This window comes from Elephas maximus, chromosome X (genome assembly GCF_024166365.1).
Source record: "Elephas maximus indicus isolate mEleMax1 chromosome X, mEleMax1 primary haplotype, whole genome shotgun sequence".
Lineage (NCBI taxonomy): Eukaryota > Metazoa > Chordata > Mammalia > Proboscidea > Elephantidae > Elephas > Elephas maximus.
In genome coordinates, this window is record NC_064846.1 from 82,513,777 (window position 1) to 82,538,597 (window position 24,821).

The 24,821-nt window shown below is 36.5% G+C and overlaps 1 protein-coding gene across 1 annotated transcript; it reads right to left on the reverse strand.

Moving 5' to 3' along the window:
- Window positions 1–2,839: 2,839 nt before the first annotated feature.
- Window positions 2,840–12,778, reverse strand: CYLC1 (cylicin 1). The gene is made up of 5 exons (XM_049871455.1): window positions 12,534–12,778; window positions 10,345–10,385; window positions 8,824–8,942; window positions 5,873–7,471; window positions 2,840–2,911 (listed from the first exon to the last, which is right to left on the reverse strand). Exons 1-5 carry the CDS (start codon window positions 12,776–12,778, stop codon window positions 2,840–2,842), a joined length of 2,076 nt encoding a protein of 691 aa, XP_049727412.1.
- Between the last annotated feature and the right edge of the window lie 12,043 nt (window positions 12,779–24,821).

Sequence of the window (24,821 nt, forward strand, 5' to 3'; positions counted from 1 at the left end):
CACCAGCTGCTCCTTGTAAACCCTATGGGACAGTTCTAGTCTGTTTTATAGGGCTGTTATGAGTCGAAATCAACTCATCAGCAATGGTTTTTTTAATTTATTTTTTAATTTTTGGTTAGCATTTATAATATCTCTTTCTCATTTGAATCTAAGAATAATTTTTAACGTGAGTAGTTTATCCTTATTTGCAGATGACTTAACCCAAATCACAAAAAAACTAGTAGTAAATGGTGGAGTTAAGTCTCAAATTCATTTTTCCTGGGAGCTTGAAACTTAGACATTGCTTGGCTATAGGGAATGACAAACAAGAGTTTGGATGATAAAAGAGTATACGGCTATAAATTTGGAAGTGCCTACAGGGGAGTGAAAATTGAAGCCATAATAATGGAAAAATGCTTCCAAGGAGATTATGTAGAGAAGAATGGCAGACCAAAAACTCAGCCTTAGAAAACACCCTTGAGTTGAGCATGGGAGGAGGAAGTGCCAGAAATGGAAATATAGAAATAGTAGAAATACAGAAAGAAAGAGAGCCATAATAGTAGAAATTTAGGAAAGCTGAATGAGGAGAAAAGTTCTAATAAAGCCAAGAGATCACAAAAAATGAGGATGGAGATGAGGACATAGCATTTGTTGAAAGGTCATTACAAGGGGCCATTAAAAGAACACTTTTAAAAGGGGAAATAGAGAAAAGGGATAGGGAAGGAAAATTGAAAGAGTACGGGCACTGGGAAAAAGTTATGAATATATATTTAAAGTTACAAAGGTAATAAGGGAACAAAAAATGATGACAGAACTGTATTAGGAAGGGAGAAGAAGAGAGTATGATGTAAATGAATTAAATCATCTATAAAGCAGAAAACCAATAGAAAATGTCTAAAATTGAGAATTAACCATATAAAGATATTATTTAGAGATATGGAAGTAACCAGAAAATAAATAAAAACAGAAATAGAATAAAGAATCTATCCACCAGGCTAAAACTTCTCTTATGATACAAGACAAAATACAAAGTTTAGTTGAATCTGATGGTTGTAGAATTGCAAAAATTATTTTCCATTTACTTTGAGTGATTCTGCTCTACCAACTCCATTCTAAGCAAGAATAAGGTTGTTATTTGATATATACACCCACTCACACACATGTATAAAGATGGGGGAGGGAAGGCTTAATATGCACCTATGTCTTTCTGTTTCTCTGAGCCTTTAAATTATCCTGATACTTGAATATCTCTTCATCAAATACACTGAGATGGCTTCATTATTCATAAATGTTCAATTCAACAAATTAAAGTGACTGCAGATTTTTAAAAAATAAACCAAATCAGAAGATGACAGTGTCAGAAGAAAAAGAAAAAAGATGACCCCTGAGGTCATGACGATACATTATACAAGCATCTCTAAGTTTTTCAGTCTTTTGAGAAACTCTAGAAATCATAGTGGAACCCAAGGAGAATTCTTCTATCTTTTAATAAGAATTCTATGAGGCAATATTTTTTATTTAATGTCATCATTATTTCTTATGTTCCAATAGTTCAGGGACCTCTGCTACCTCACTAAAAACCAAAACCAAACCCATGAGTCAATTTTGACTCATAGCCAACCTATAGGACAGAGTAGAACTGCCCCAAAGGGTTTCCAAGGCTATAATCTTTAGGAAGCAGACTTTCACATCTTTCTCTCATGGAGTGGCTGGTGGGTTTGAATTGAGAAACCTTTGGTTAGCAGGACGGCCTGGAAAATGGGCAATAGGGAGATAGATTTCCCGACCTTCCCTACTCGTATTACATTTTGTTAAAAAAAATAGAATGGAAAACAAAAAAAAAACTAAAAATAACATTCTACAACTCTACTTCAGTAAGTGGAATATAGGGGCTCAGGTGGTACAGTGGTTAAAGGGCTCGACCGCTAACCAAAAAGTCAGTGGTTCAGACCTACCAGCCGCTCCACAGGAGAAAGATGTGGCAGTCTGCTTCTGTGAAGATTACAGCCTTGGAAACCCTATGGGGCAGTTCTACTTTGTCCTATAGGGTTGCTACAAGTTGGAATTATTTAGATAGACAAATTTTATGAAGAGAATTAAAGTAGAATGCAGGGTTGGGTTTGTCTTTTTTTGGAAGTGGAATATAATAATTTCTTCATTCATGGTTGAGAATCTTTCCAAACTTTGTAAATATCATTTCAAATGTAAATTTTCTTGCATCACGTAGGAGTGTAAACAAAACTGACCCTGAAAGATGGACTAGCCCTGCTCACATGCTGCTGTGAGATTTAGGACTCTGATGAGGGGAAAGCAGGGAAGAACATGGTTCTAAGAGCCAATACCAAAACAGACCTAAGACTCATTAACATAGTCTGCTTATAAATTCTGCACACACAAATGAGGACACATATGTATCTTTTCCAGATATCCACTAAGAATGTAAGATGTCCTTTTGTGACTTTCCTTCTTTCCAAAATGCCTTTGCGTTCGCTAAAATGCCTTTTTGTTCACTTTACTCTCATATTACCAAAAGAGAAATGCTTGTAAAAGGAGATGTCAGGAGGCCCACTAATCCCAAAGAAAATTCACTGTAGTTGAGTCGATTCCAACTCATAATGACCCTGTAGGACAGAGTAGAACTGTCCCGTAGGGTTTCCAAGGCTCTAAATCTTTATGGAAGCAAACTGCCACACCTTTCTCCCACCGAGCAGCTGGTGGATTTGAACCACTGACCTTTTGGTTAGCAGCTGAGTGCTTTATCCACTGTGCCACCAGGGCTCCTTAAGAAGGCCCACTAGTGTGATATAGTCTGCAATCCCTTAGAAATACCAAACTATCAACCAACCGAATATAGACCAGGTCATGCTTTTGGAACTGGGGATGCAGCAATGAAATAACAGACGTGGTTCACTGCCTGCATGAAACCTGCATTCTAATTAATAAACAAAAGAAAAAAAAAGTATTCTTTTATATTTTAAATAAAGATATTTTAGAAAGACAAATTCTATGAAGAGAATTAAAGTAGAATACAGGGTTGGGAGTGACCAGGTTGTGGCAGGGGTGGAGGTAACACAGGTAATGAGGGAAGACTACTCTAAAGAGATAACCTTTAAGCTGAAAAACTAAATGAGGATTTAGCTACACAAAGATCTGGTGAAAAAGCATTCCAAACAGAGGAAACAGCATATGCAAAAGTTTGTCAAGAAAACAATTTTGGTGTCTACAAGAAAAAAAAAAAAAAGAATGCCTGTTTTGCTAGATCACAAAAGAAAAGGGAAGAGCGTGGAAAATAGGTATGGTAAAGATAATATGGGCATTAAAAGCCAGGGTGTATTGCAAAACCACTAGTGTTTTAAACAGTGGAGAGTAGGAGTAGCAAGACTAGTTAGGAGCTCTTTGGTATTCCAGGAAATATGATGGTGATTTAGACCATTAAGGTGGTAGTGTTAGAGATTAAAAGAAGTGGATTGATACAGGATATATTTTGGAGGTAATATAGACAAGTCTTACCGATAGATTACATATGGGGTGTGGAGAGGGAAAGACAGGTTTTAAACATCAATTGACTGTGTGGGTGATGGTGCCATTTACTGATATGGACAAGACTAGGAGAGGAATAGGTTTTGAGATGGGTTAAAAGTATTGTTGATACAGGTTAAGTTTCAGATACTATAGTGGAGATGTCATTGAATGTAAAAATGTAAGAATCTGGAGCTTAATGGAAAGGTCAGGGTTGGAGATATTAATTTGGGAGTCATTTGAAGGTTGTAGATGGAAAAGGTCTAGGACCAAGCCTTGGGTCATTCTATCATTTAATGTTGAGGAAAAGGAGGATGGAATAAAAGAGTTTAAAAGCTGCCAGTAAGCAGGAAGAAAAACAGGAGAGCACAGTGTCATAGAAGTCATGTAAAGGAAGTGCTTTTAGAAGGAGGGAGAGGTTATTTTAATAAATGCTGTTGGATTGTAGGATAAGATAAAAAAAAGAGGAGAGACCACTTGATGTGGCCAAATGAAGGTATTTGGTAACCTTGAAAAGAGCCATTTCATGGAATGGTAAGGATGGAAAAGCCTAAATGGACAGCAGGTATACATATAGAAGTTTAAGGAGATTTGGCATGTATGTATACAAGCCCAGAACATGCTCTGAAAGGTGCTTTTTACAATTAAACTTAATTCTTTACCTCAACTTGTTTTTCTGTATTTTACTTTTTATATAAATTGATTGTGGAAAAGAATCAAGCTATTTGGGGATTCTTTTGTTTTTCTCATTTACCTTAAAAATTACTCTCAAATGTATTTTCATTACATGGAGATATTATTGTCTTAGTGGCTACCCACCCATTGACTCAACCTTTAAAGTGGGGAGAGAAAATATCACCTAGAACAAACCAAAACCCATTGCCGTAAAAGTTGATTCTGACTCATAGTGACCCTATAAGACAGAGTAGAATTGCTCCATAGAGTTTCCAAGGAGCGACTGGTGGATTCAAACAGCTGACCTTTTGGTTAGCAGCCAAGCTCTGAACCATGGTGCCACCAGGGCTCCCACCTAGAATAAGGTGGTCATTAATCAGCATTGAGTTTCATTGCTGACTTCTTGAGTCCCTTGGGAGAAAAAAATGGACTTGAAATCCAGGTGTTTTGAAAGAGAAAAAGGGATTTCTAAATTCCGGTATATATATATGTATATATGATGAACAAATGGAGGCCTATACATAAAGTTTATTATAATCCAAGGATAGAAAGAACTTAGAATATAAGATAAATGAGATCCTCATAAGAGGAAATAGAGGGAAGATAAAGAAAAAGGAGGAGGACGAAGAAGAAAAATAATTAAAGTGAGAAGCTGAAGGTCAAGACCCAGCCACATCTACAGACACAGTTCAGCAGGACAGAGGGCACCAGCCCCACCATGCTAACAGAATGAACACTGGGTACACCCCGAAATCATGCAAATGAATTACACCTCAACCAAAGATCAGTGAGAAGGAGCAAGGAAATATGGCATGTGGAACAGGAGCCCCTCTATCCAAAGTGAGGTGTCTACTTATGCTTCCCTTTATAACCAGAGTATTTTGTAAAAGAGATGGAGAAAGGGAGCTCCCTTAGAGGACATAAACTGATGGAGTTTTACCAACGAAGAGAATGAGTTAACCTGAGCATAAGCTGTTGAGAACTGGATGAGATCTATTTATCTCCTGCAAGTTTTTTTTTTTTTAATCAGTAACAATGGGGGCTCATAAAGAAGGTAGATCAGATAAGACTGAAATAATTTACATTTTTTTGCACATCTGTATCCTGGTATTTTTCCGCTCTACTATATGTGGATTTTGTTTGAGCCTTCACTGTATTAAGCATCTTCCCAGAAAATGTGTTTGTTATCTTACTAAAACCTGGTGGTGCAGTGGTTAAGAGCTATGGCTGCTAACCAAAAGGTCGGCAGTTTGAATCCACCAGGCGCTCCTTGGAAACTCTGTGGGGCAGTTCTACTCTATCCTATAGGGTCACTATGAGTCAGAATTGACGAGACGGCAATTTTCTATTTTGTCCCTTTCTAAAAAAAAAAAAAAATTTTTTTAAATATAGAACAGTTAACCACTTTTTGTTGTTAAAATGACCCTCATTATGAGTAATTTAATTTTTTTCTCAAATCACAAGCCAGTTCCCTCTGTTTCAGTCTAAATAATTCCTATTCTTGTAATCCTTTGACATGTTTTGCAACTCTTTTGAGTGCTTTTGAAGTACTGTTCACCTATCTTACCTGCAAGTCCCAAACTTGTCACTATTCCAGCTAAAGAGAGGTATTCTTTAAAGAAAATATAAAGTCAAACCTATAAAAATATATTTCATTTTTTATACAATTTGGCTAAAAATAAAACAAGAGTGAACATACCAAAGGAGCATATCTTGGTTTTGAAGGCGGAGGAGGCATCCTGCACCGACAGGGACGTTTGAGCTTAGGTGATGGTGTTAAAGGCTCACAAGGAGGTAGTGGTGGTCTTTCTCTTGATGGAGGAACTCTACCTATAAGAGGTTTTTTTTCTTTATCTCTGAACATGGTCTTTCTGTATGATGTTTTGAATTCTCTCTTTAGCCCCTGCCCTTCCTTCTTTGAGTCTACGGATGTGGCATCTGATTCAACTCCTCTATTTTTAGCCCCGAGTTTATACAGTGACTGGTCAGATTCAGCATCAGAATCTTTGAATGCTGACTGTAGGGGCTTACTTAGGCCTTTCTTTGAATAATCATCAGATGAAGCATCTGTAGACTCTGTGTTCATTTTTGCACCCTTTTTGGTATCTTTCTTTGCATCTTTCTTATCCTTCTTTGACTCCCATTCAAATTCAGATTCTGCATCAGTAGACCCTACATCCTTCTTTGCATCCTTCTTTTTGTCATCTTTCTTTGGATCTCTCTTATCCTTCTTTTCATCTTTTTTACTCTTCTTTGACTCCAATTCAGATTCAGATTCAGTAGACACTGTGTTCTTCTTTGTGTCCTCCTTCTTAGTGTCTTTCTTTGAATCTTTCTTATCCTTCTTCTCATCTTTCTTTACGTTCTTTGAGTCTACAGATTCAGCATCAGTAGAATCTGCGTCCTTCTTTGCATCCTTCTTACTGTCTTTCTTGGCATTTTTCTTACCTTTCTTTGAGTCCTTTGAGCCTTCAGATTCAACGTCAGTAGAATCCGTGTCCTTCTTTGCATCCTTCTTCGCATCCTTCTTTTTACTGTCTTTCTTGGCATTTGTCTTCTCCTTTTTTGAATCTTTCTTTGCATCCTTTGAGTCTACAGATTCACCATCAGAGGCCTTCTTTGAATCCTTCTTTGTGTCTTTCTTTGAAGGCTTCTTTGAGTTATTCTGTGAGTAATTATTTAGCCATGCATCAAAATCCATGGATTCAGTACCAGATATCTCTAAATACACCACTGAATCCATATTTGAATGATTTTTTGAATAAGTCTCTGATTCGGCATCAGGATCCTTCTTTGAACTATTCTTAGAATCTTTCTTTGGCTCAGTCTTTGTACATGTAGTATCTGTCCCCTTGCAATTTTTTGAATCTTTCTTATCTTTTGTTTGATCTTTCTTTGAGACCTCCTTAGAATCCTTGGATTCTGAATTTGTATCTAATTTGGAATTTGACTGTTTATATGGTTCATTTTCATGTGATGATTTTGATGGAATTTTTGCTGCTTTGTTGCTTTCTTTAGGTTTTTTGTCTTTTATTATTTTCTTGGATTCCAGAGTTGTTGTATGTGGGCCTGTTTTTTTCTTAGAATCTTTCTTTAAATCTCTTCTTTTTTTGCCATCTTGGGACTCTTTAGCTTCTGCCTTTTCAAGATGGGCTTTGGGAATATAAGAACATCTGAATGGAGCCTGTCTCCTGACAGCTAAGTAAATAGATGGCTTTTGGAAAATTTTTCTTAAAGAATGCCTTATCCATATGTGAGCTTTCTTCTGATCTTCCTTTGATTTTATTTTGTCCTGTCTCTGGAAAGATTGGTTGGAATAATGACAGGCATTTGTGAGTTATATCTTTTTATATCACGACATCAAAATGGTTTTACTTTTCATTAATCTATTTAAAATTGGAAAATTATTTTACTCTCAAGATTCTTTGTGGGGTGTGTGTGTGTGTGTGTAAGTGTGTGTGTATAACTGTGTGTGTGTGTGAGAGAGAGAACTCAACTTTGGGCACAAGATGCCTTTAAGGGAACATTTAGGGTCCTCTCAATTATTCATATTAGGATCAGAGCAGGCCCACAATAGTCTATACCATTCCAGGGCCTCTTCTCACAACTGAGAGTAGGCTCCTACTGCATCCCTCTGTGGGAGAGATCTTTTGGAACACTTGCCCACTTTTCACCCCCAAGTTAGCTCAGAAATAAGCTGAACCCCTTGAAATTTGTCATGACAATTCTTGTGATAGTTGTAGGCTGTAGACTGGATTTCTACTCCTGCTTTCAAGGTCTCTGGTCAATGTTAGAGCCTGAGACCCCTACTGTGAAGCACTGTGAAACAAAATAAAACAAAACAAAAAGCAGGGGGATATAAAATAAAACAAACATTTGGCCCACATTTAATTTGTGTAGCAGTGCTGTAATTTTTTTCAGCTTCCACTCAAATATTTACCATATCTGATTGTTGTAAGTGGCCACATAAACTGATTTTAGATTTACTTCTTATATACCTTCAACTGTTTACTAGGGGTACTGATAGCCAATTAAAAGGTCATGTGGAATTAAAGGATGATTCTGAAGAGAAGCCTGAAACTTGAATCACTACAAATGTAATGAATGGCCTTTGAATAAATGCAATGACTGTAACTCTGCATTAGGATAATCTTTTAAAAAATATTTTGATGTCTCTATAGGTAACCTTTGTACTCTAGTTTTTTTTTTCTATTTGCTAATTGATAGGGTAACTACACTTTATAGAAGCAGTGGAAAGCATGGATATTCAAGTATCCAGTATCCTGAATTCCAGATTAAAGAAAATAGGGAAGCCATAAAACCTCATCAAGATGGGCTCCTGCTCTAAGATTCAAATTTTGGATGCTTTTGCAACTGGTCAACATTACCCGAGAGATCCTACTAGCTGCAGCATTAGGTTTTCCAGCTTGCTTAGCCTTTTGGCTATGTAATGACTTCAATGTGGAAAACCATGTACAAATAAAAGTTCAGCCTGAAACAGGTGGGGGAAATCTGTTATACAGGAAATTTTAAATTAAAAAAATCTGTTTCCACAGATAGAAAAACCCAAGTTACATATGACTTATTTATATTTATGTATTCTTGTACAAACTTATATTTAGTTTAAAAAATGACCTTTTCAATACTTACCGGAACTGTGTTTTGTAATTTCAAAGGTCTTGATCTGTTTTTTCTACCTGGCTGGGGTGGTTTGGGAAATGTCAAAGCAAAGTGTTTTTGATTCCATGATTTTCCATTTGATGAACTGACTAAAACAAGACAGTATGAAAAGATATTTGGAATTAATAGCCAGACTTTCACCAGAACTGAAATATTCATGAGCAAGAAATAAGTCATTTGAATTAAACTAAGTTATACCTCAAAATATAACTTTTATCCCCTAAAGTTTGCAGTTTATTTGTACACCAATTAAGAAAAATAAAATCTTATTTTCCCATTTAGCTTTGAATTATGTTAAATGACATTGATAATTTCATTTTCTAGATTAAACTAATTTTCACTGAAATCATATTGATTAAATTAATATAATCAGACAGGAATGGAAAAAAAAAAGATAAAGGGACACTATTTCCTTTTAAACTGCTCCATCATCTCTTCTACCTTGGTTTCTCTTCTTTATGTCATTCCGGTTAGATTACAGAAAATATGACTTCTTCTATATTCCCAATAATACAAGCCCAAATACTGCATTCAGTTCTGGAAACTATTTAATGGGAACACAGACTTGAGGGCATCCAGATTAGAGTGTTTCGTAATATAAAATTATCTGGAAGCTCTGTCAAAAGAGGAACTGGTGAGGACATTCAGGATAGTTCCCCTGGAAATGAGAAAACTAAGGAGAAATGTGATCACTATATTCAAATATGTAAACAGCTGTTACGTGGAAGAGTAGTAGTAGCAGTATTAATAGTACCATAGCCACAACTGCTGACATTTATATAGTGCTTACTATCTGCCACACTGTGCTCTAAGGCTCCATAAAGTTGATCTTTATACAGATCAACTTATTTAATCCTCACAAGGACCCTTTGAGATAGATAATATAATTCTACAGATGTGGAAAATAAAGCACAAGAGATAAATTTCTTGCCCATGATTATAAAGCTAGTAAGTAGCAGACGTAGTTTAGCCCCAGAGACCATGCTTTTAATTAGATTTCTTTCATGTGTTTCCTGATGGAAGAGCTAGAACCAATAGGTAAAAGTTGCAACAGTTCAGGTAGATTTTAGCTCAATGTATTAAGGAGGTATTTCCTAAAGCAGTAGCTGTTCAACAAAAGAACTGTTCACCACACACTTTCATTCCCCTGACTATATTTGCATTCTTTAGGTATTATGATTGTGAATTTTGAACACAAAGAAATCTTACGTGAGTAAAGCTGGTTTGTATTAACAGGAAGAGCAAACTAAGTAATTCTTTCCTTTAAAACAGTTAGTACGATATCAGAAATATTTTACACACACACAGACCTCAATATACACACATATGCACACATGCATATATACACATACATGTTTTATTAAATTTTAATAAAAATTCAGAGCAGTTCCTGCTTTATCACATGTAATGGAAGATAGTACTCCTTTGGTCCTAAAGTTATTTTCAAATGTAATCTAAATAAATACCAGACTGAAAAGATTAAATTCTTACTTGAAATGGAATTATCATATTTTCTGATGTTTACTTCTGGTCTATTAAAAAGAGATAAAATGCTTTAATTCAATTTGTACTATGGCTATTTATAATAATTATTACTATTATGAATAAGCATGCAATAACAACTTATGAAATATTCTGAATTCTGATTTCCACTAAGAATGTTTAGTTATAATTCATACTCCAGTTCCTCTCCCCTAGATCAACTTATAGATGAACAAATACTATTTTCACCAGCAACTTGAACAAAAATAAACTATCAACTAAGACCTGGAAAAAAAACACTAATTTGACTAATTCTAAACAAACAAAATATGTTGTTTATATTATATAGGACCATAAATTGAACCAGATTCTCCATAAAATCCTCTAGTGAAAAGGTCTAAACTAGTAGAGCACGAATATAGTTTCTAAATTCACTAAGTTGTAAAAAGAAAAACCACACAATTTCTTAATATTTCAGTACTTAAATCAAACTGTTAATCATGTATGAGAGATGACACACATAAGCATTGATGGGGATTTTGATATTTTCTATTTAGAAGGTTCCCATTTGATTTGGTAATAATCAACACTGTCCACTGAGGAGACACGTGGCATGATTTATTATTTTAATGTCACCCAGCTAACTAATAACAAAAAATTTTTTTTTTTGTTATTATTTAGCTGGGACAGTGAGCTGGGATCATTGCTAACTCCTGAGATTGTACTGATAGACAACATGCCCCAGAGCTTGATTTTTTAACTGACTTAAACCATCAAGTCAGTAAACTCAAAACAAAATACAACGAGTCAGTCGAAATGGTCAAATCTATGTATATTTGAATCAAATTTATTTTCATTTCTGGGGAAAGCTCTAGTACCCAGCACAAAACCTGACCTGTAATTAAACAACTGCTGAATTACTTTAGAGATTTTGGAGATGTTGAACAATAAATTAAGTAGTAAAGTGGTTCTCAACTGGAGGTAAACATCAAAACTAACTTAGAAACTTTTAAAAAGTAGACATGCCTGAGGACCACCCCCAAAACCATGACTCAGAATCTCTGGATGTGGGTTAAGCAAGTCTATATTTTGATACTCAGCTCTGGTTAAGAACCACAGCTCTGACTTAATGCTCATGAAGAAGGAAAGTTCATAGATTTCTGAAACAGTTCAAGTTTGTGATTTTTCCTTTTCCCAAAGGCAGTTGATCAATGGCCTATTAGTCTTTGGTGAAACCACATTCATTTAGTAGAGTAGGTAAAAAAGATTATAGTCTGAGCGCCTGGAAAGTTAACAGTTTGGAAGTCTGCCATGCTGGCTGGATGGCTGTTTCCACACTTTGGAAAAAACACCTATTCCTTCATTGATTTTTGCTTCCTTCCCACAATCTAAAGTAGTTATTTCCAACCTTTTTTTTTCAAGTACTTTTATCAGTAAACAAAGTTGAGCATACCACCAACCTGTGTGTATATAATTTATATTATATTGTAATAATAAAAAATGTAATAATATACATTATAAAACATACACTAAGATAAAAAATTCAAAAGATATAATAAAATATATAAATACATAAATTTATGTTTTAATATCTTGTTCCCATGCTACAATAGATCATCTTACACATGCACCTACTGTGGAGAACGTTAGAAAAGGCAACCAAGAAATCATAAGAAAAGGGGAAAATTAGTCAAATATCATAACATGCCTGGTTTATACAGACATGGTCTTAGTCTAAAAGTATTGTATGTTCAAATATAATTAAAACTCTGAGCATATTTCTTCATTTCTGAAGTATATACATAGCTTGGTCCTCCGATGAGAAATGAATCTGTGTATATTCCTGTGAGATATAGGTGATGCTAACCTCTATCTTGAAAAATGAGTGATAGAAGCACGAAGACAATGAAATTGCATCTTTAAAGCTATGAAAAAAAATAACTGCCAATTTAGGATTTTTAACATAGCTAAATTTTCTTCAAAAATTAAGATGAGGAGGCAAAACCAACATGGCACTATAGACAGAAGCACCAAGCTGTCCCTCCACAACAAAGACTCAAAAAAGTAAGTAAAACAGAGATAAACATCAATCCTGGAACCCTAAATGCCAACCAAGCACCGAATGGAATAAGAAACTGACAGAGAGCAGAGAGCTAGGAGACATTCGAGCAGAGGTTCCCTATCAGCTAATGCAGCACGAATTTGCAGTCTTGGACTCCTCTCCAAAGTCGGTGGACAGGGAGTAGGAGAAAGCAGCTTCACAGAGCTCCCAGCATGAGACAGAGCACCCCGTAATCAGTGATACATGTTTTCCCACTGTCCACCCTTGTTCCCCCTTCTCAGCCTCTGTGGCTTCCCAGTGGGCTGAGTGGCCAAGTGACAAAGACCCAGGAGGAGCTGCGGCCTTGCCACTTGGATTGGCCCTGCCCACACTGGCCGGCATTTTCAGTGCCTATTTGTTGTTGCTTTTTTTGTTTGTTTTCTTTTGGTTTCTTCCCTGCCTTTCACCTCCTCACCCTCCTTTGTCTCAAACACCTGGCTCTGAGTGCCATCTTTTCTTCTTCCTGACAGGCTGTGAGGCACTGCTTGGCTGGGGAACTGCTTCCCTGGTTTGCACCACCAGGCTGGTGGGACCCTGGGGTCTTTTTTAGTTTTGTTTGAAGGAAAAATAGACAAATTTGTGGAAAAGGCAGACAAATTCATGGAAAATAGAGACAAAAAATGGAAGAATTAAGGAAAACAATGGAGGAAAAACTATCAAAATAAATTCGCAACTAGAAATCATACAAAAGCAACAACTAGAAATCCAAAAGATAAACAACAAGATTTCAGAAATGGACAGTACTGTAGAAGGTCTGAGAAGCAAGTTTGAAACAACAGAAGACAGGATTCCTGAAATTGAAGACAAATACTTGGACACAAGTTTGTTTCAGTTAAAATCAGAAAAAAAGAATGAAGAAAAATGAAGTAACCCTGAAAATTATGTGGGATACAATAAAAGCAAAAATTCACAAGTGATCAGAGTTCCAGAACAGAAGGAGAAAACAGAAAACACGGAGGGTGTCAATGAAGAATCGCTGACAGAAAACTTCCATAATATCATGAAAGATGAAAACCTGACCATCCGAGGAGCACAATGAACCCCATGTAGGATAGACTCCAAAAGAAAATCACCAAGGCATATCATAATCACACTCGCTAAAACCAAAGACAAAGAAAAAATCCTGTCAGGAGCTCAAGAAAAACAAAAACTCACATACAGAGGAGAAACAAAGAGACTAAGCTCTGATTAATTGGCAGCAACCATGCAGGCAAGAAGGCAATGGGATGACATATATAAAATCTTGAAAGAAAAAAATTGCCAACCAAGAATAATATATCCTGCAAAACTCTCATTCAAATATTATGGTGAAATTCGGACATTTCCAGATGAACATAAATTAGGGGAATATGTAAAAAAAAAAAAGTCAAACTTATAAACTTATAAGAATTATTAAAAGCAGTCCTTTAGTTAGGAAACAAACATCAGATGACAGCATGAATCTAGGACACAAGATCTCACCAGCAGATAGCAACATAGGAATGAACTCTTAAGGACTATTCAAAACCAAAAGATTTACAATAGGAAACCAGAGAGGTTAATCTGCAAATGACAAAGTCAGAACAATAAAAGAGGGAATGAGTGGTGTAGGTATAGAACTTTCTAATGGAGAGGAAGGCAAGGTGATATCAAGTAATAATAGATTGGTTCAAACCTAGGAAGATAAGGGTAAATTTCAAGGTAATCGCAAAGAAAATTAACAAAACTACCCATCAAAATAAAAAAGAAAAACATAAAGTCTTAGTAAAAACAAAATATACAAACAAAAAAAAAACCCACAAACAGAAAGAATTCACTACAGGAGAGTAAGAAAAACAAAGAAACACATTAAAAAAAGCACTACAAAATGACAACAATAAACTCACACCTATCAATAATTTCACTGAATGTAAGTGGCCTAAATGCGCCCATAAAGAGACAGGAAGTGACAGAATGGATTAAGAAAAACAAGATCCATTAATATGTTGTCTACAAGAGATTCATGTTAGAAACAAAGATGTAAATTTATTAAAAAAAAAGGTAGAAAAACATATATCAAGCAAACAGCTACTAAAAAACAGCAGGGGTGGCAATAATAATCTCAAATAAAATAGACCTTAAAACAAAATCCACCACAAAAGACAAAGAAGAGCATTGTATAATGATTAAAGGAATGATCCATCATGAAGATATAACCATAATAAATATCTACAAACCCAATGGCAGGGCTCCAAAATACGTAAACTCTAACAGTACTGAAAAGAGAATTTGACAGTTCCACAATATAGTAGGAGACTTCAATACACCACTCTCAGTAGAGGAAAGGACATTTAGAAAAAAAACTCAATAAAGAAACAGAAGATCTAAAGGGCACAATCAGCAAACTTGAACTCATAGACATATATAGAACAATCCACCCAACAGCTGCAAAGTACACATCCTTTTCCAATGCACATGGAAAGTTCTCCAGAATAGACCACATCTTAAGCCACAGAGCAACCCTCAACAAAATCGAAAACATAGAAATAATACAAAACATCTTCTCTGATCACAATGCCATCAAAGTAGAAATTAACAACAGGAAGAGCAAGGGAAAAAAAATCAATTACATGGAAACTGAATAACACCTTCTTTAAAAAACCACTGGGTAATAGAAAAAATCAGAGAAGGAATCAAAAAATTCCTAGAATGAAACGAGAGTGAAAACACATCATACCCAAACTTTTGGAACACAACAAAGGCAGGGCTCAGAGGTCAATTTATAGTAACTTTAAAAAAGAAGAAAGGGACAGCATCAAAATGTTAGCTACACTACTCAAACAAACAGAAAGAGAACAGCAAAAGAAGTCCACAGTCACCAGAAGAAAGGAAATAATAAAGATCTGAGCAGAACTAAATGAAATAGAGAATAGGAAAACAATAGAAAGAATCAACAAAACCAAAAGTTGGTTCCTTGAAAGGATCAACAAAATTGAAAAACCACTGTCCAATTCAACAAAAGAAAAACAGGACAGGACACAAATAACCCAAATAAGAATTGAAATGAGGGACATTACAACAGAGGTAACTGAAATAAGAAGGATCATAACAGAGTATTATGAAAAACTATACTTCAACAAATTTTGAAAACCTAGAGGAAAAGGACAAATTTCTAGAAACACACTACCTACCCAAACTAACACAAAATGATGTTGAAAATCTGAACAAACCCATAACAAAATAAAAGATCGAAAAGATAATAAAGAACCCCCCCCACCCCCTCCAAAAAGCCCTGGCATACATGGCTTTATTGGAGAATTCTATGAAACATTCAGAGAAGAGCTTACACCAGTACTACTCAAACTATTTCAGAACATATAAAAGGAAGCGAGACTGCCAAAATAATTCTATGGAGCCACAATAACCCTGATACCAAAACCAGGCAAAGACACCACAAAAAAAGAAAATTACAGACCAGTATCTCTCATTTATATAGATGCAAAAATTCTCAACAAAATTCTAGCCAATAAAATTCAGCATCATATCAAGAAAACAATACACCACAACTGAGTAGGATTCATACCAGTTATGCAAGGATTGTTCAACCTTAGAAAATCAATTAACATAAAAAGAAAAGAATCACATGATCATCTCAATCAACTCAAAAAAGGCATTCAACAAAATCCAACACCCATTCCTGATAAAAACTCTCAATAGGTATAGGAGGGAAATTCTTCAACATAATAAAGGGCATTTTTTTAATACAAAACCAACAGCCAACATATACAAAACCAAAAGCCAACATCATTCTTAATGGAAGAAAGGCTGTAAACATTCCCCTTGAGAACAGGAACAGACAAGGATGCCCTTTATCGCCACTTCTTTTTAACATTGTGCTGGAAGTCCCAGCTACAGGAATAAGGAAAGAAAAAGCAATAAAGGTAATGAAGAAGTAAAACTGTCCCTGTTTGCGGATGATATGGTACTATACATAGAAAACCCAAAAGATTCCACAAGAAAACTCCTGAAACTAATATAAAGACTCAGCAGAGTAGCAGGATACAAGATACATACAAAAATCAGTTGGATTCCTCTACACCAATATAGAGAATAATGAAAGGGAAATCAGGAAAAGAATACCATTTATAATAGCCCCTAAAAAAATAAAATCCTTAGGAATAAATCTAACTAGGGATGTAAAAGACTTACACAAAAAAACTACAAAACATTACCACAAGAAACCAAAAGAGGTCTACGTAAATGGAAAAACACACCATGCTCATGGATAGTGAGACTCAAGATTGTGAACGTGACAATTCTACCCAAAGCAATTTACAAGTATAATGCAATCCTGATCTAAATACCAACAACTTTTTTTTTAAAGAGATGGAAAAACTAATCTTTAACTTTATATGGAAAAAGAAGCCCTGGGTAAGTAAAGCATTATGTAAGAAAAATAAAGTAGGAGGACTTGCACTACCTGACCTCAGAAACTACTATACAGCTATGGTAGACTAAACAACCTGGTACTGGTACAATGACAGACACATTGACCAATGGAACAGAATCAGCAAACCAGATGTAAATCCATCCACCTATGGTCACCTGATCTTTGACAAGGGCCCAAAGTCCATTAAATGGGAAAAGACAGTCTTTAACAAATGGTGCTGGCAAAACTGGATGTCTATCTGCAAAAAAATGGAACAGGGCCCATTCCTCACACCATACATGAAAACTAATTCCAAATGGATCAAAGACCTAAATATAAAACCAAAAACTATAAAGATCATAGAAGAAAAAACAGGATCAGTGCTAGAGGCCCTAATACACAGCATTCACAGGATGCAAAACAAAACTAACAACACAGAAATTCCAGAAGATAAGCTAGATAACTGAGATCTTCTAAAAATTAAACACTGATACTCATCAAAAGACTTCACCAAAAGAGTAAGAAGAGAACCTACAGACTGGAAAAAACTTTTTGATTATTACAAATAGGATGAATTTCTAATCTCCAAAACTTCAGGGAAATCCAACACCTCTACAATAAATAGACAAATAATACATAGACAATTAGAAAACAGGCAAAGGAAAAGAACAGACACTTAACCAAAGAAGACATTCAAGCAGCCTATAGACATATGAGAAAATACTCGTGATTACTCGACATTAGAGAAATACAAATCAAAACCACAATGAGATACCATCTCACTGCAGCATTACTGGAATGAATCAAAAAAAAATCAGAAAATAACAGATGTTGGAGAGGCTGCAGGGAGATTGGAACTCTTATGCATCGCTGGTAGGAATGCAAAATGGCACAACCATTTTGGAAAATGATTTGGCGCTTCCCTAGAAAGCTAGAAATAGAAATGCTGTATGATCCAGCAATCCCACTCCTAGCAATATATCCTGGAGAAATAAGATGCATCACACAAATAGACATATGCACACTCATGTTCGTTATACTACTGTTCACAATAGCAAAAAGATGGAAACAACTTAGATGCCCATCAACAGATGAATGGATGAACAAACTACGGTACCTACACACAATGGAGTACTATGCAACAATAAAGAATAATGATGAATCTGCGAAGCATGTCACAACATAGATGAGTCTGGAGGGCATCATGCTGAGCGAATAAGTCAATCACAAAAGGACAAATATTGTATGAGACCACTACTATAAAAATTCATGAAAAAGTTTACACACAAAAAGAAAGAATCTTTCTTAGCAGAATCCAAAACATTGAAATATTACAAAGTATCTTCTCTGACCATAAGGTCATAAAAATGGAAATCAATAACAGGAGAAGAAGGGAAAAGAAATCAAACACTTGGAAACTGAATAATACCCTGCCCCAAAAAGACTGGATTATAGAAGACATTAAGGATGGAATAAAGAAATTCAGATAATCCAATGAGAATGAAAACACCGTCTATCAAAACTTTGGGACACAGCAAAAGCGGTGCTCAGAGGCCAATTTATATCAATAAATGCACACATCCAAAATGAAGAAAGGGCCAAAATCAAAGAATTATCCCTACAGCTTGAACAAAAAGAAAGAGAGCAACAAAAGAAGCCCACAGGCACCAGAAGAAAACGAATAATAAAAGTTAGAGCTGAACTAAATGAAATAGAAAACAGAAAAAGAACTGAAAGAATTAACAAGACCAAAAGCTGGTTTTTTGAAAAAATCAACAAAATTGATAAACCACTGGCCAAACTGACAAAAGAAAAACAGGAGAGGAAGCAGATAACCCAAATAAGAAATGAGAGGGGCGATATTACAACAGACCCAACTGAAATTAAAAGGATCATATCAGATTACTATGAAAAATTATACTCAAACAAATTTGAAAACCTAGAAGAAATGGATGAATTCCTAGAAACACACTATCTACCTAAACTAACACAAATAGAGGTAAAACAACTAAATAGACCCATAACAAAAGAAGAGATTGAAAAGGTAATCAAAAAACTCCCAACAAAAAAAAGCCTTGGTCCTGACCGCTTCACAGCAGAGTTCTACCAAACTTTCAGAGAACCGTTAACACCACTACTACTAAAGGTAGTTCAGAGCACAGAAAAGGATGAAATACTACCAAACTCATTCTTGGAAGCCACCATATCCCTGATACCAAAACCAGGTGAAGACACCACAAGAAAAGAAAATTATAGACCCCATATCCCTCATGAAGGTAGATGCAAAAATCCTCAACAAAATTCTAGCCAATAGAATTCAACAACATATCAAAAAAAATAATTCACCATGACCAAGTGGGATTCATACAAGGTATGCAGAGATGGTTCAACATTAGAAAAACAATTAATGTAATCCACCACATAAATAAAACAAAAGACAAGAATCATATGATTTTTATCAATTGATGCAGAAAAGGCATTTGACAAATTTCAAACTCATTCATGATAAAAACTCTCAGCAAAATAGGAATAGAAGGAAAATTCCTCAACATAATAAGGGCATTTATGCAAAGCCAACAGCCAAGATCACCCTAAATGGACAGAGCCTGAAAACATTCTCACTGAGATCGGGAATCAGACAGGGATGCCCTTTATCACCACTCTTCTTCAACATTGTGCTGGAAGTCCTTGCCAGAGCAATTAGGCTAGATAAAGAAAGAAAGTGCATCCAGATTGGCAAGGCAGAAGTCAAAGTATCTCTATTTGCAGATGACATGGTCTTATACACAGAAAACCCTAAGGAACCCTGCAGAAAACTACTGAAACTAATAGAAGAGTTCAGCAGAGTATCGGGATACAAGATAAACATACAAAAATCAGTTGGATTCCTCTACACCAACAAAAAGAACTTCATATGGAAGGGAAAGAAACCTCGGATAAATAAGGCATTACTGAAAAAGAAGAACAAAGTGGGAGGCCTTACTTTACCTGATTTTAGAACCTATTATACCGCCACAGTTGTCAAAACAGCCTGGTACTGGTACAACAACAGATACATGGACCAATGGAAAAGAATTGAGAATCCAGACATAAATCCAGCTATATACCTATACATTAAAAAAAGCAGTTGATATTTGACAAAGGCCCCAAAACAGTTAAATGGGGGAAAGACAGTCTTTTTAACAAATGGTGCTGGTATAACTGGATATCCATCTGCAAAAAAAAGTAACAAGACCCACACCTCACTCCAGTCACAAAAACTAACTCAAAATGGATCAAAGACCTAAATATAAAATCTAAAACAATAAAGATCATGGAAGAAAAAATAAGGACAACGTTATGAGCCCTAATACATGACATAAAGAGTATACAAAACATTACAAAGAATGTAGAAGAAAAACTAGATAAGTGGGAGATCCTAAAAATCAAACACCTATGGTCATCCAAAGACTTCACCAAAAGAGTAAAAAGACTACCTACAGATACTAGGTGTTATGTTACAGACTGGGAAAAAGGTTTTAGCTATGACCTTTTTGATCAGCACCTGATCTCTAAAATCTACATGATACTGCAAAAACTCAACTGCAAAAAGACGAATAACCCAATTAAAAAATGGGCAAAAGATATGAATAGACACTTCACTAAAGAAGACATTCAGGTAGCTAACAGATACATGAGGAAATGTTCACAATCATTAACCATTAGAGAAATGCAGATCAAAACTACAATGAGATTTCATCTCACTCCAACAAGGCTGGCATTAATCCAAAAAACACAAAATAATAAATGTTGGAGAGGCTGTGGAGAGATTGGAACACTTCTACACTGCTGGTGGGAATGTACAACCAGTTTGGAGATCAATTTGGCACTTCCTTAAAAGCTAGAAATAGAACTATCATAGGATCCAGCAACCCCACTCCTTGGAATATATTCTAGAGAAATAAGAGCCTTTACAGAAACAGATATATGCACACCCATGTTTATTGCAGCACTGTTTACAATAGCAAAAAGATGGAAACAACCAAGGTGCCCATCAATGGATGAATGGATAAAAAAAAAATGGTATAATCACACAATGGAATATTATGCATCGATAAAGAACAGTGACGAATCTGTGAAACATTTCATAACATGGAGGAACCTGGAAGGCATTATGTTGAGTGAAATTAGTCAGTTGCAAAAGGACAAATATTGTATAAGACCATTATTATAAAAACTTGAGAAATAGTTTAAACTGAGAAGAAAACATTCTTTTGGGGTTACGAGAGGGGGAGAGAGGGGAGGTGGGAGAGGGGCCTTCACTAATTAGATAGTAGATAGGAACTACTTTAGGTGAAGGGAAAGACAGCACACAATACAGGGGAGGTCAGCACAATTGGACTAAACCAAAAGCAAAGAAGTTTCCTGAATAAACTGAATGCTTTGAAGGCCAGTGTAGCAGGGGCAGGGGTCTGGGGACCATGGTTTCAGGGAACATCTAAGTCAATTTGCATAATAAAATCTATTAAGAAAAAATTCTGCATCCCACTTTGAAGAGTGGTGTCTGGGGTCTTAATTGCTAGCAAGCAGCCATCTAAGATGCATCACTTGGTCTCAACCCACCTGGATCAAAGGAGAATGAACACTAAGGACACAAGGCAATTATGAGCCCAAGAGACAGAAAGGGACACATGAACCAGAGACTATATCATCCTGAGACCAGAAGAACTAGATGATGCCCGGCTACAACCGATGACTGCCCTGACAGGGAACACAACAGAGAACCCCTGAGGGAGCAGGAGAGCAGTGGGATGCAGACCCCAAATTGTTATAAGGCCAGACTTAATGGTCTGACTGAGACTAGAAGAACCCTGGTGGTCATGGCCTCCAGACCTTCTGTTGGCCCAGGACGGGAATCATTCCCGAAGCCAACTCTTCAGACATGGATTGGTCTGGACAATGGGTTGGAGAGGGATGCTGGTGAGGAGTGAACTTCTTGAATCAGGTGGACACTTGAGACTATGTTGGCATCTCCTACCTGGAGGGGAGATGAGAGGGTGGAGGGGGTTAGAAGCTGGAGAAATGGACACGAAAAGAGAGAGTGGAGGGAGACAGTGGGATGTCTCATTAGGGAGAGAGTAAGAGTGTGTAGCAAGGTGTATATGGGTTTTTGTGTGAGAGACTGACTTGATTTGTAAACTTCCACTTAAAGCACAATAAAAATCATTAAAAAAATCCAATCTTTTATGGTTATGAGGGAGGGAAGGGGGGATGGAAAAACACTAAATTGACAATAGATAAGGAGTAACTTTGGTGTAGGGTAAGACAGTACACAATACTAGGGAAGCCAGCACAGCTTGTACAAGGCAAGGTCATGGAAGCTCCATAGACACATCCAGCCTCCCTGAGGGACCGAATTGTCAGGCTGAGGGCTGTGGGGACCATGGGTTTGGGGAACATCTAGCTCAATTGGCATAACATAGTTGATAAGGAAAATGTTCTACATTCTACTTTGGTGAGTAGCGTCTGGGGTCTTAAAATCCTGTGGGCAGCCATCTAAGATACCCCACTGGTCTCACCTCTTCAGGAATAAGGAAAAATGAAGAAAACTAAAGATACAAGGGGAAGATTAGTCCAAAGAACTAATGGACCACAACTACCATGGCCTCCAGCAGACTGAGTCCAGTACAAGTAGATGGAGCCTGGCTACCACCACTGACTGCTCTGACAAAGATCATGATAGAGGGTCCTGGACAGAACTGGAGAAAAATGTAGTACAAAGTTCTAACTCACAAAAAAGACTAGACTTACTTAGCATTTTAGCTTAATAATGAAGTCACTCCTGAGGTTCACCCTTCATCCAAAGATTAGACAGGCCCATAAAACAAAACGAGACTAAAGGGTCACACCAGCCCAGGGGCGAGGACTAGAAGGCAAGTGGGGTCGGGGAGCTGGTAATAGGGAACCCAAGGTCAAGAAGGAAGAATGTTGGCATGTCATGGTGTTGTTAACAAATGTCATAAAACAATATGTGTACTAACTGTTTAATGAGAAGCTGGTTTGTTATGTAAACTCTCATCTAAAGTACAATAAAAAAATGGAAAAAAATATATTTAAAAAATGAAGATGAAATAGGCTTTTTTTTTCACTGCTTCATTTATTCATTTAGCAAATACATACATACCTTGGAGATGTTGCAGGTTCGGTTCCAGGCCAAAATAAATCCAAAATGGCAATAAAGTGAGTTGCATTAATTTTTTGGTTTCCCAGTGTATATAAAAGTTACGTTTACACTAATACTGTAGTCTATTAAGTGTGCAATAACATTATGTCTAAAAAATAATGTAAGCATCTTAATTGAAAAATACTTCATTGCTAAAGATTGCTAACCAACCTCTGAGCCTTCAGCAAGTCATAATCTTTTTGCTGGTGGAGGGTCTTCCCTTGATGTTGATGGCTACTGACTGGTTTTTAAAGGATATGGTGACTAATGAAGTTTGCTGCATCGATTGACTCTTCCTTTCATGAAAGATTTCTCTGTAGCAACCACAATAGAACTTCTTTCAAAATTGAAGTCAATCCTCTCAAACCCTGCTGCTGCCTTATCAACTAAGTTTATGTAATATTCTAAGTCCTTTGAAGTCGTTTCAACCATCTTCACAACATCTTAACAAGGAGTAGATTTTATTGCAAGAAACCACTTTCTTTGCTCATCTCTAAGAAGCAACTCCTTGGTCGTTAAATTCTTACCATGAGATTGCAGCAATTCAATCACATCTTCAGGTCCCACTTCTAATTCTACTTCTCTTGCTATTTTCACCACATATGTGGTTACTTTCTCCACTGAAGTCTTGTACCCCTCAAAGTCATCCACGAGGGTTGGAATCAACTTTTTCCAAATTCCTGTTAATGCTGATATTTTGACCTCCTCCCATGACTCATGAATGTTCTTAATGGCATCTAGAACAGTGAATCCTTTCCAGGAGGTTTTCAATTTACCTTGCCCAGATCCGTAAGAAGAATCACTTATCTATGGCAGCTATAGCCTTACAAAATGTATTTCTTAAATAATAAGACTTGATAGTCGAATTTATTCCTCAATCCATGGGCTACAGAGTGGATGTTGTGTTATTAGGTGTGAAAACAACATTAATCTCCTTATGCATCTCTATCAGAGCTCTTGGGTGACCAGGTACATTGTCAATAAGTAGTAATTTTTTTTAATTAAAAAAAATTTTATTCTGCTTTAAGTGAAACTTTACAAGTCAAGTCAGTCTGTCATACAAAAATTTATATACACCTTGCTATATATTCCTGGTTGCTCTCACCCTAATGAGACAGCACACTCCTTCTCTCCACCCTGTATTCCCATGTCCATGCAGCCAGCCTCCATTCCCCTCTGCCATCTCATCCTCCCTCCAGACAGGAGCTGCCCACATAGTCTCATGTGTCTACTTGAGCCAAGAAGCTCACTCCTCACCAGTATCATTTTCTGTCTTATAGTCCAGTCCAATCTCTGTCTAAAGAGTTGGCTTTGGAAATGGTTCCAGTCTTGGGCAAACAGAACGTCTGGGGACCATGACTTCTGGGGTCCTTCCAATTTCAGTCAGACCATTAAGTCTGGTCTTTTTATGAGAATTTGAGGTCTGCATCCCACTGCTCTCCTCCCTCAGGGATTCTCTGTTGTGTTCCCTGTCAGGACAGTCATCAGTTGTAGCTGGGCACCATCTAGTTCTTCTGGCTTCAGGCTGATGTAGTCTCTGATTTATGTGGCCCTTTCTGACTCTTGGGCTCATAATTATCTTGTGTCTTTGGTGTTCTTCATTCTTCTTTGCTCCAGGTGGGTTAAGGACAATTGATGCATTTTAGATGGCCGCTTGCTAGCGTTTAAGACCCCAGATGCCACTCACCAAAGTGGGATGCAAAATGTTTTCTTAATAGATTTTATTATGCCAATTGACCTAGATATCCCCTGAAACCAAGGTCCCCAAACCCCCACCCCTGCTACGCTGGCCTTCG

Coding starts and splice junctions, on each gene's coding strand:
- CYLC1 (XM_049871455.1), bottom strand. CDS start 12,778: ATGCCGGCCAGTGTGGGCAGGGCCAATCCAAGTGGCAAGGCCGCAGCT. Junction 10,386..12,533: donor GAGTCCAAGACTGCAAATTC/GTGCTGCATTAG, acceptor TCTTTTTAATAG/ACCAGAAGTAAACATCAGAA. Junction 2,912..5,872: donor AACCAAGATATGCTCCTTTG/GTATGTTCACTC, acceptor TTTATTAATTAG/AATGCAGGTTTCATGCAGGC.